This window comes from Chelon labrosus (genome assembly GCF_963514085.1).
Source record: "Chelon labrosus genome assembly, chromosome: 5".
Taxonomy (NCBI): domain Eukaryota; kingdom Metazoa; phylum Chordata; class Actinopteri; order Mugiliformes; family Mugilidae; genus Chelon; species Chelon labrosus.
This window is the reverse complement of record NC_140341.1, coordinates 17,797,922-17,809,706: the sequence shown is the minus strand read 5'-3', so window position 1 is coordinate 17,809,706 and position 11,785 is coordinate 17,797,922. Positions and strand designations below refer to the sequence as shown.

The window sequence follows — 11,785 nt, the reverse complement described above, 5'->3', positions numbered from 1 at the left end:
TTTCGGATGATTGTTTTTTTATTTGTCCTCATTGTGATACAAAATAAATCAATCTGTGAAGAATTAGCTCATAAAATGTCACGTCAGGTCATGTGTTGCACTTGAAGATGATCAACTACTCGTCCTTGTGCACGTTCAAGTGCTGTTCCCAGCTATTTTGGCCATTATTTGTTCCAATATCAATAAAATAAAAAAGAAAAAGATCACGTTGATTCCAAATGTGTTTGATCACACACAATGCGTGTGACTCACGCACTAAATTTATCTCGTATATCTGTTTGTTCTGGAGAACGTATAGTAGAAAAATGAGTTAAAATCCAATTAGTCAGCCCTGAAATGAGGTATATAAACATAAAAGATGAAGTAAATGCATCCACGCGTTCGTTCAACACATTCCCCTAATAACCTTTGATCATATAAGTACTGTACATTCAGAATGCAGCATGTGTTATATAGTTTTCTTGTCAAACTATTAAGAATCTATTACAGAGATATTTCAGACAAAATCTGACTGTTCAAATTTACAAATATACAACATATTAACATTTCTATCAGCAGTTTCAGTGCAAAGATATACATATTGTACATCAGAATAAAGAAAAACAACATGAATTGGCATAAGATATGTCAGAAGGCATAGTCACAGAAGACTTCATTCTTCATTCTATAGAAATGCATTTCTCTGTCCTAAAACAATTTGAGTTTTATACACAGGCTGCATAAAAAAATAAATTCTGTGCAAAGTGTGTTTCTTTCTTTTTCTTTTTTTTTTTTTCTTCAATCCCCAACGGCGAGAGGTTATACATCGCTGTCCTCTTTAACAAGGTTGGCTGTGTCTTTGAAACTGTCTTCGGTTGGTGAAAAGGTGCTGGGGCGATCCCTCTTCTGAGGTTTGGCAGGGGGGGCAAATGGAGAGGGCTCAGGGGCGGAAGGGTCCCCGCTGCTTCCTGCAGGCTTTTCATCCTTCATCTGTAAATAAATGCAAATGAGTAAAAACATAATAATAATACATTCAGCTTTGTGACTTCAGACCCACTGCGTTCAAACCTACCTCTGAATATGTGGGGTTTTCAAACGTGGCGCTTGGCTTTAATTTCCGTTTGAACAGGCCCCACTTTGACTCCTGAAAGCAAACACAGGCCGTCAGTCGGTATCACAGTGGAACGGTTCAGGATATATTCAGTAGAGTTACACCGATCAGCCACAACAATAAAACCACAGACGTGATTGTGATTTGAACTCCATATAATGTAATGTTTTTCTGAGATCTGGGTCCTGATATTTATGTGGATGTTACTTTGATGGCTACCACCACCTGGACATTGTTGGAGACTAAGCACACCGTCATGGCAACGGAGAAGGGCGTTCCTTGCATCTTGGTGACATATTTTGACACACAGGCACCTGGGCCTCCATAAGATGCAAAAGAAGACATGGTTCCTCAGACCAGGTCACCCTGTTCCTTTGCTCCATGGTCCAGTTCCGTTGCTCACGTACCCACTGTAGGTGCTTTAAGCAGTAGACAGCCCTCGGTCCCCACGTGCATCAGTGAGCCTTGGCCCCCCATGACCCTTTCACTACTCTTCCTTCCTTGAACCACTTTTGACAGATACTGACCACTGCAGACAAGGTACACCGAACAAGAGCTGCAGTCTTGGAGATGCTCTGACCCAGTCATCTAGCCATCCAGAGTCACTCAAACCCTTCCACCTGTCTATTTTATGTGCTTCTGACACATCAACTTTGAGGACAATATGTTCACTTACTATTTAATACATCCAACCTGCTGACACGTGCCACAATAATGAGATACCTAGTGTTGTTCATACAGAGATTATGGCCATGGTCATAATGTTATGGCCGATTGGTGCATGTGAACATACTGTACGTAAGACAGTCACCTGAACAGGTTTGACGCTGACAGCAGACGTGTTGACGACGCCCACGCTCTGGTCTCCTCGGTACGCCGGGTTCATAAAGTTGTTGTCCAGCTTCTCCCCGCTCACGTTAACGGTCACCTGTTAACAAACGTACGGTGTCCCATCAGCTACAGTTAGGTCCACATATGCTGGGACAATGGCACGTTGTTGTGATTTTAGCTTAAATACACCAACTGGGGAGGAGTGGATCAAAAGTGGGTACCAGTGGAGAAGTTATTAATGTCACAAGAAAAGTGGGAGCATTTAATTTGAGAGATTCACTTGTGTGGGCTGAGATGAGTCGGATCACTTAGTTATTTCATTTAACCCAGGTAGTTATTAATTGTTGAACGTTGAAGTTTGTGTTTTGTTGCAGTTAATACAAAACTAATTTAAATCACAGTTATATAATGAATATAAGTTTAAAGTGCAAACTCTCGCTTTAATTTGAAGTTAATTCACATCCAATGCCCTCTACAGAGTATGTGTTGTGCAGTACTACCTGTGTGGCATGAATCACAGCAGCGTCCCCAGCTACAGGAGCAGTGGAGTACAACGGGTTCTCAAAAGTGATTGGCTGTCTCCCAGCTTCCACGGCAAAATTATCATCCTGTGGTGAAAACAGTATCGGTCACATTGTGTTTACATCCATTAACTGAACTTCAAAAGACACACGACTATTTAGTTATTAAAATGTTGCTAACGCCAGCAGTTCTGGAGCTGCTGGTGTCAATCAATACCACAAATGATGTTTGTCAGAAAAGCTGACGGTTCACTTTTAGTGGCTCAGGTAATAATTACCAGCTAACACGTATGAATCCAGAACTCACCATCTGCATGTTTGTGTCAATGAATGACACTCCGATGTGTGATGATCCGAGATCGACATTATCACCCGAGTGAAACGTGACACCGTTCCCGTTGTCGGTGGACTTCACCAGACTGCTGAGGCTGCACGACAACACAACACAACGTGAACTTTGATCTAAACAGTCTACTGTAAGCTTCACTACAGTTTTTTAATAAATAAATACGTGCATTGAACGAAACAGATAGATACCTGGGTAGTTTGGGAATGGAGGGGATGAAAGATCCTGTTCGTTTGTAGTTGAGGAAAACCCCAACTGCCAGAGCTCCAGTGATCAGGATGATAATGACTGCGAGAAGAACGGCTACAGCTAAAGAAAAAGAGTTAAATATCAAGATGTGCTGTTATGGGACACATTGTCTGTGTAGGTTCTCAATCATCCAGGTCATATTATATCCAAAAAAACAAGCTGAAACATTCGGACCTGCAGTTTGTTGACGAGCTTCTTTAAGGAAGTCCACATCCAGTTGTTTCAGTCCTTGTTTCAGCTTGTTTTTTGAATAAGGTGCAGATTATTAACATTTTCTGCTGACTTGTCTATTACTGTTAATGACTTCTGGATGACCTCTTGTTAAAAGTTGATCATTTATTTGACCATTTACTAAGTAAATGTGTGATGTTAACACCTCAGCAGCTGCTGAACCAGGCTGTTTTCTTGGCCGAGTAGTTTTTAGTACCGATCGGCTATCACATGTCAAACATGCACGGATGAAGGGCTCCCACAGGTTTTTAAAGGAACCAACTTATGCCTAACTTTAAGGATGCACATATTAAACTAAAGGAATAAATATAGTTAGATAGTAGGTGATAAACTATACCTGTTCCTGCTGGAGCACCCCGTGACTTCCCCATCTCACAGTAGCTGCCCACATAGCCATACAGACATCTACACAAAATCATGACAACACATAAAAACAAATCTTTAAGAATGACTTACTTGGTAAAACAATGTGAATGAAAATGATGGAATACCAAACATAAGACATTACAGACAATGACCTGTCTCTCACAGGTAAAAAATGACACCTGCAGCTAAACTCACTTGCACTTGGGCAGACCCCCTTCATCAGTGTAGCAGGTTCCGCCATTCATGCATCGACATGCAAGTGGCATTGGAACGGGAGCCTCAATGGCTGCAGGAGCAAAAGCCAGGCATACAGAGAATCACCAACAACAACAACAACAACAACAACAACAACAGAAGGACGTCGCACAGGGGCAGCCAGGCACATGTGGAGAACGGATTTATGAATGCAAACTTAGATGCAACATCACAGTTAATACACGTGCGCAGACATTACATGCAGCCTGGTTTGTTTACCTGCATCACACTGGCCGGAGTCACTCCCCATCAGTGAGGAGCCTTGCGGGCAGGTGCAGGTGTACCCGCCCGGCCGGAGGAGGCAGAGGTGACTGCACACATTCTTACAAGGGTTGGAAACTAAAGACGATCAAACATAAATAGCAAAGCTGTCAGAAAAACATGCCAGTTTAAAAAATGAACTAATAGCCGACCGCTACCGCTACGGTATAAAATGTTCTGCTTATTCTGACTGAAATCTTTTGCAGTTGTATTTAAATTTCCCAATTTTACAAACTGTTCTGACCTGACTGGTTGTGTCGGTGCTCCTGGTAAATACGGACTTGCGTCAGCCAGGGGTTAATGGTTAGAACTTTGACTTTATTTCCTGTCCCAAACTTGTTTATTTTCCACACTTCTCCTTTGTCTTTTGTTGTCCAGTACACATGTCCCTCAAACACGTCCAGACTGTAGGGATGCCCAACATCTGGAACAGAGTTAAATAATGCCATCGATGCATATTCTTTCATTTTTTTCTGAATCAAACACTCAACGTGCCAGTGTGTGCCTATAAAACAAGTCCTGACCTCCTGATGTGACGATCTGTCTGTCTGTGCCATCAGGCTTCATGGACTCAATGATGTTTTCTTTTGAGTCACACCAGTAGATTCTGTTTCCATTCAGATAGTCCAGAGTCAGCCCAGTAGGCCAGCCCAGGTCCTCCTCTCCCACCAGCACCTTTCTGTCCTGACCATCCATCCACGCTGACTCTATTCTGGGATTCCTGCCCCAGTCTGTCCAGTACATCATCCTGCACAGAAACAACTCAGTTATTTTGCACACAAAGCTTTTTGTCTTTTCCAAACAAAAGCTGCATACAGCCTCATACCCGAGTGATGGATTCACAACAATGGCAGCAGGCTGGTCAAGGTCAGTGTGGATCAACCACTTCCTGTACCGCCCATCCAGCTTGGCCACTTCAATTCGGTTGGTCCCTGAATCAGTCCAGTAAATGTGTCTGTGACAAGTGATTAAAAATGCTGTGAGCAAGAAAAACAGCAACTCAACAGTACAAACGTGAAGGCGTAAAACTTGTGGATTACCTGCCGACCCAGTCCACGGCGATGCCATCAGGGTTAGCGATGTAGCGCAGGTTCAGATCCACGTCTTTTACAGGATTGTTGCCGCGATCATTGAATGTGGTCATATAGGCGCGTTTGATGGAGCCAAAGTTAGATCCCCGACCCAGAACTGTCCAGTAAACAATACCTACAGCACAACACCACAAAGATTATCAGACCTTTTCATTTCTACATTCACTGTGACTAAACAAGAACATTAAAAGAGTAGCACTTACTGAGGCCTTCACCCTCTGGATCCCACAGGTAGTCCAAGGCTTGGATGTGCTCAGCATTGTCCACATAGTCTGAATACTCCTCAGAGGACAAGTTGAAACGACGGATGCGAACATTGTCTGGCAAAAGGAGCACTGGTGGGTTTCCTACATGGAGAATGAAGCGTGGCAAATTATGTTAGCGCTTTAAATTAGGAGTTGAGCTTTAATGAGAATTAACATGAATCATTCACAAAGACTCTTCTTCACTGTGTGAACATCGGGCTCTTACCTTGAGCGGCACACTCAGTGCCCGGCGGCTCACCAAAAGAGTGAAAGCCTTCAGCACAGAAACACTCGTAGCTGCCCTTTGTGTTTTTGCAGTCCTGAGGGCACGTCCCATACACTTCACACTCATTCACATCTGTCCCAACAAGAAGAGGAGAGAAAAAGAAAAAAAGAAAAAATGCATGAATTGAATGCGTCAGCGTTTAAAAGGACTGAGCACATGAATGACTAATGAATGTGTTGTTTACCTTCACAGGTGTGCTTTTCTGTGGCTCTGGGCTTGTAACCAGGCCTGCAGGAGCAGAGGAAGCCTCCCTCTGTGAGGTCGGTACAGTTGTGTTCACAGATGTTGGTAGCGCATGTGTGCCTGCTGTCATCGTCTAAAAAAAGTGGATAAAAACACAAGCACTGGACGTTAAACTGAACCCTCACATAGATAAGCGTATACAACTTAAGAGTATGTTTTGTTATCATTTGATCCTGTAGTCAGGTTTTTTTATTATCTCTAGTCAGAGTTTTTCATTGTATTGTTCTTTTTCTACGTCTCTGTATTTGAACAGTACTGGAAAGCACAATCTGAAATTTACACCTAATATTTTACACTTTTTCTATATGGGTCATTTGGGACTTACTAATATGCTCTTTGTTACTGTTACTTACGGCAGCCGAGCTCATCTGACTGGTCGCCACAGTCATCGTAATCATCACAGGCATACTGCAGAGGGATGCACTGTCCGTTACTGCATTTGTACTCTTCATCTGTGCAGGGCCCATGTGTGGGTTTTTGACCTACACGAAGAGAAACAAACTCCAGTCAAACTGTAGATGACTTTAGTTTAGTTCAGAAATATAGTCGGGATTACTGCAGTTTGAGAAGATGAATGAGACTATGCGACGGTAAGTGTTATCCTTACAGTTTTCTTGTCTCTCATCTGAGCCATCGCCGCAGTCATCCATAGAGTTACACAACTCGTGGCTGTAGATGCAACGGTTGTTGTCGCAGCGGAAACGGAAGGGAAGCTCACACTGGATGTCCACTAAGGATAAAGAGAATGTAAAGTAAACCTTAAAGCATCTTTAGCAGATTAAAATATTGTGCTTAATAACCTTCTATACAAATAGTGTAGAAATAATGAGTCAGTATGTCATTTGACGTGATTGTGCATTGTGTGTGTCTATTGTGTGCTAGACTTGAGCGAGTATGTATGTTACAGCAGAGGTGAAGCTCCTCGTCTGAGTTGTCTCCACAGTCATTGTCTCCGTCGCATTTCCATTGTGGCTGGACACAGACGTGGTTCTTGCATTCAAACAGGAAAGGGGGGCAGTATGTGCCGTTGGGATATCGGGTCGCTGAAAGTCAGAAACATTTGGTCAAACTAATTCTCTTGTCAGCTACAAATCAACAACCAAACTCGTCACCATCAGTCCTATCGAAACCAAGGCTGAGGTAAACTATATGATATGAGGCACTCACGACATGAAGTCTCATCTGTGAAGTCCAGACAGTCGGCATTGCCATCGCATTTGAAACGTTCAGCAATACAGTGTCCGCTGACGCATTGGAAGTAACCAGGGAGACAAGCGCGCAACTCTGCAACAGCCAAACGAGCACAAACATGGTTTAAAAGTTACATTTAAAAGCATTACTTAAAAAAGTAGTTTTTCTTTATGATTGCACGAGAAATACTCTTTTATTTAATCAAGAAAAACTTTTAGATATACCATTTCCAGTGAGCCTTGAGCTTCTACAGCAGCGATCTGTCCTGTACTCAGTGTATTGTACAACTCTTTCATTTGTAGCAGACTGAATAAACTCAATCTGAATAAATGCCTGTTGGTGGTCCTGTCTGTCTATGCTTCAAAACTTGGAAGTTTTATTGGTTCTTTGTTTAGTGCGGCCCTCCGTTACTCACAAACAGCCAGATCCCGAGCCAAAACAAAGAGCCTCCACTTACCACAGTCCCTTTCATCCGAGTTGTCCTCACAGTCGTTGTCATGGTCACAGACCCAACGGTTGGGAATGCAGCGCAGATTATCACAACGAAACTCGCTCTCGGTGCATGCGCGTGGCGCTGGGAGAAAACATGGAAACCAAAATTAAACAATGCGAAATCCAAGCAGAACCTTATTTTTGTATTTAATCACATTAGAGATACAAGCTCTAGTGGGATTTCGTTCTTCTTAGTCTGCTCAGATTCTACAAATTTCTGTGGTGGTACATAAAATGTTCTGTATTGTTTCTTTCCACATTATAACAGTAAACACCCTCACACAGCACTGTGAGCAGCCTCTGCATTGAGCTCAGGTTCATTGGAGACAAACAACACAAGGAGTGGAACCACTTTGATTTAGCATCACTGTTTCTCTTTTTGAGAAGTTACATTATCCTTATTAACTGGCATATTCTCAGACATGTTTAAATTCTCCAGGGCAAGGGGTGACAACCTCCTTGACTCCCTCTTTCTGACACACGAGGACAGCCTGTTTCTCTAGCAGCTGATAAGACTACCTCTCTCAGCGCTCCACCGTCGGCAGAAGTGTCGAGCCTCTTACAAAAACTCCCTGCTGTCAGATAAAATGCTGACTATTCTTTGCGATCAACACTTTCTCATTCGGACAATTTGCAGGGCCGGAGCTTTAGTGAAAGCGTTACTCAAGCGCAAACGGTTTGTGTGTGTTCATCTGTGAAGGCGGGCATCACTCACTGCAGCTGCGTTCATCGGAGTTGTCCCCGCAGTCGTCATCCCCATCGCACTTCCACCTCAGTGGGATGCAGCGGTGGTTGTCGCAGCGGAAGTCTCCGTTAGGATCACAGGTCACTTCAGCTGGGAAAAGAGTAGGCAAATTAAAGCAATATTTTGAGCCATTATGTCCAATTAAGGGAGGTTTATTTTGCTTTTCTATGAGTACTTATTTACTTAAAGAGCATCCGATGGTTTCTTGGTTTAACTTTGTGAAACACAGAATGAGATACTTGGCTTTGGTATTTTTTTACAAGTTAGTCTTATCTGTGTGAGTTAGACACCAATAAACCGGCAAAAGACAAATTACTTTTACACATAAACTAAATGCGGATACTACGAGAAATAACAATGACTTACATCTTTAGTATTTTATATTTTGTGACCAACGCATGCTGAGATTCCAGTTTATTAGCCCGGCTAAAGCTATTGCTATCTTGTAAAACCGTCCGGCAAAAATGTGTTGCTAATCTGAGTCTACCCTCATCACCTAATCATGCCTAATCATGCCGAAAACAAAACGCAAGAAACACCTTCTAATAAAACACATGTACAGCAAATATGAATGTAGCCAGGGTGAAGTCATTATGTGGATGGCTCAGAGCGCAATACCACTAAGTGTCACTAGGTGCCGGCTACAAAAAATCTCTGGCCCCAGTAGATTCTCATACAAAATAACTTCTCTTTAGCCTGAAAGCCAGCCCGACTTCCTTAGTCCCTTAGTTTGTGGTGGAAAGTTGGTCTGGGGTCTCTCGGTTGGGAACTGAATATGCTCCAGCAAAGATCTGCTGGACCAATCAATGGCTCTGACTCGTAGTAGGACTATCCAACTGCATTTATCCAACTTAACATTACAACTTCTACAAAGGCAGGGCCAGGATCAAACTGCCTAAAGTGGATGTAGTTATTAATAAGTTGCACTGACTATATTGCGCATTACATTTATTGTTAAAAATGCTCGCTTTCATTTTTCACCTTACTGGCTTTAACATACAGTGTAATAAACTTTATATGACAGATTTAATTTAAGCACAGCAAGATCGTGATATGATAGGATATGATTTAAGTGCAGTAAAGTGATAGTGAATGTGCCATGAATGAAATGAAAGACATGATGTTTTTTAATTAAACTGCAAAAGTCATGTGGGGAGGAGAGCAGACTCCCAGAGACAGATGGGTGACCTCTATCCATGCCAGTGTACGTCTGAAGAGGATAAGACAGCAGGAGATGAGAAGCACAGAGGGGAGAGGAGTGGAGCAGAGCTGGTCTGAGCCGTCTCTACCACACGGCGCTGGGGGTCAAAGATAGCGCGGTGTTAGCTAGTCCTGCCCTCGTAGCCCTCCACCTGGCCCATCTGCTACATTCTTATGGGAAGATTAGCACAGATCTCCCCTCCTGCGCAGGCACGGCACTAATGGAGTGAGGGCCTCCGATAAGAGACGGGAGGACCTCTCCGAGTGTGTTTGGATCGTAGCAAGTACAAAGAGACTTGTGAACCCTGCCCCCACGCAAGGACAGAGCAACAACACACACCCATACACACATTTATGTAGACTCATACCAATGGACAGTTCATAAATCTGTGGTGCTCTCAGGGAGCGGTAAACCGTGGGGGAGGGCGAGTGGTGAGACGTTCTCCATCAGCACCTCCCACTACCACTGTGTAATGTTTCACAGGAGGCTGAGGTGTTAGCTAATTACCTGTCACTCACTCCTTGAGCAAATGTCTTGTTTCAATCCTGCAATTTTCTTATTTTCTCCAGAAACCTCCAAATGTAAATGTGGAAGATGGAAAGCTTTAACATTGATAAATCCTACAGGACCTGGACCCGGCTGTGAGATCTGTCACAATGATTGTTGTTGAAGACTCACCACAGCCCTGCTCATCGCTGTTGTCTCTGCAGTCATTGTGGCCATTGCAAACTGACCAAAGCGGCACACAGCGGTAGTTGGTCCTGCAGTCAAATTCTGTATGGTTGTCACATCGATATCCTGGTCCCACTGTGGAGAAAATACCATGAGGCTTAATTAAGACAGAGACTATGCTGTTTTTTATATCTATGGACCAGACTTTGAGTTGAATCTGCATTTTTTTGTTTTATTGCATTTTCATCTGAGCTAAGAGTCAGACCCTAATGTGATTATAACCTGAATTACAGTATTAGAATGCAGATGTTAGTTTCTTTATAATACAAAAAAATGCATGAGTAGAGTAAAAAAAAAAGAGAAAGAAACTGTAAATTACTTACTGCACTCCTCCAATGGTTCATCAGAATTGTCACCACAATCGTCATCAACATCACACTTCCAGCTCTGAGGGATACAGCGCCCGTTGCGGCACTTGAACTGTCCGGGGCGACAGGTCCTGGTGGAGCAGTGGGTGGGGTCCTCGTCGGACTGATCACCACAGTCATCCTCACCATCGCACTGCCACGACTCGGGTATGCACCGCTTGTTAGCGCACTGCCACTGGTGAGTTTCACACTGGTGTGCAGCTAGAAGGAAAACACAGTCACAGTTGACAGAAATATATGTTAACAATGCGGAGGTCCTTAGTAACACAGACGTGAACCATAAGGCAAACTTACGTAAATAAGACATTAAACTCACCACATAGCACAGCATCTTCATCGGAGCCATCATGACAGTCCTGGATGGTGTTACACAGGAAGTGCGGACTGGTGCAGTTTCCATCGCTGCACTGAAACTGGCCAAGCCTGCAGTGGCGCACTGGGCAGGTGGAGGGCTCGTCTGAACCGTCCCTGCAGTCTCTCTGCCCATCACATTTCCACCAGATAGGAATACAGCTATTGAAGCAGAGATAGGGCGTGAGCTTTGCATTATGTAACGAACCCGTGAGTTGAGTAATGTATTCTTAGCCCAGAACAGACTGCTTATCACCTACAGTATCTGCATCATTAATAAAAACTCCTACTTTCAGAGATAATATAAATGGTTTTAAAAGATAAATGTACACATGTATGTTGAAGCACAAGTGTAAACGTATAAATATGTAAAAGCCTTTGCCAAGAAGATTTGTAGCCTGTGAGGACATACTTTATGTGAAACATCTTATAAAAACCATAACTAGAAAATGCAGTATATATTGTCTAAAATGATTCATTACGTCATTATAACAGCAGGGGGTGCTGTTCTTCCAATTCCAAGAGTATATTTATGTTCTTGAAAAGACAAATGATGGATGCATGGATAAAATATACTTAGGGTAATGTCAAGGATGTAAGCAGAGGTGTTTCTGTGATAGGAATATCATTAGAAAAAGCCACAATCACTACCAATCATCTTAATTGTGTGTTTATGACAGTTTCACTAAA

The 11,785-nt window shown here is 42.9% G+C and overlaps 1 protein-coding gene across 1 annotated transcript in view; it reads right to left on the bottom strand.

The window, feature by feature from the left end:
• Positions 1-798: 798 nt before the first annotated feature.
• lrp2a (low density lipoprotein receptor-related protein 2a) overlaps positions 799-11,785 on the bottom strand; it is a gene marked incomplete at both ends in the record, with an annotated part of 42,592 nt that continues 31,605 nt past the window's right edge. The window contains 25 exons of the mRNA XM_084544818.1: positions 799-969; positions 1,052-1,123; positions 1,902-2,018; positions 2,422-2,529; positions 2,750-2,870; positions 2,980-3,097; positions 3,606-3,673; positions 3,830-3,920; positions 4,109-4,228; positions 4,395-4,574; positions 4,675-4,898; positions 4,977-5,105; positions 5,191-5,356; positions 5,445-5,588; positions 5,713-5,844; positions 5,957-6,088; positions 6,369-6,497; positions 6,623-6,745; positions 6,921-7,058; positions 7,183-7,299; positions 7,664-7,780; positions 8,414-8,533; positions 10,323-10,451; positions 10,700-10,945; positions 11,061-11,257. Of these exons, the coding sequence (XP_084400944.1) occupies positions 799-969; positions 1,052-1,123; positions 1,902-2,018; positions 2,422-2,529; positions 2,750-2,870; positions 2,980-3,097; positions 3,606-3,673; positions 3,830-3,920; positions 4,109-4,228; positions 4,395-4,574; positions 4,675-4,898; positions 4,977-5,105; positions 5,191-5,356; positions 5,445-5,588; positions 5,713-5,844; positions 5,957-6,088; positions 6,369-6,497; positions 6,623-6,745; positions 6,921-7,058; positions 7,183-7,299; positions 7,664-7,780; positions 8,414-8,533; positions 10,323-10,451; positions 10,700-10,945; positions 11,061-11,257 (3,409 nt within the window). The remainder of the gene's footprint in view (positions 970-1,051; positions 1,124-1,901; positions 2,019-2,421; positions 2,530-2,749; positions 2,871-2,979; positions 3,098-3,605; positions 3,674-3,829; positions 3,921-4,108; positions 4,229-4,394; positions 4,575-4,674; positions 4,899-4,976; positions 5,106-5,190; positions 5,357-5,444; positions 5,589-5,712; positions 5,845-5,956; positions 6,089-6,368; positions 6,498-6,622; positions 6,746-6,920; positions 7,059-7,182; positions 7,300-7,663; positions 7,781-8,413; positions 8,534-10,322; positions 10,452-10,699; positions 10,946-11,060; positions 11,258-11,785) is intronic.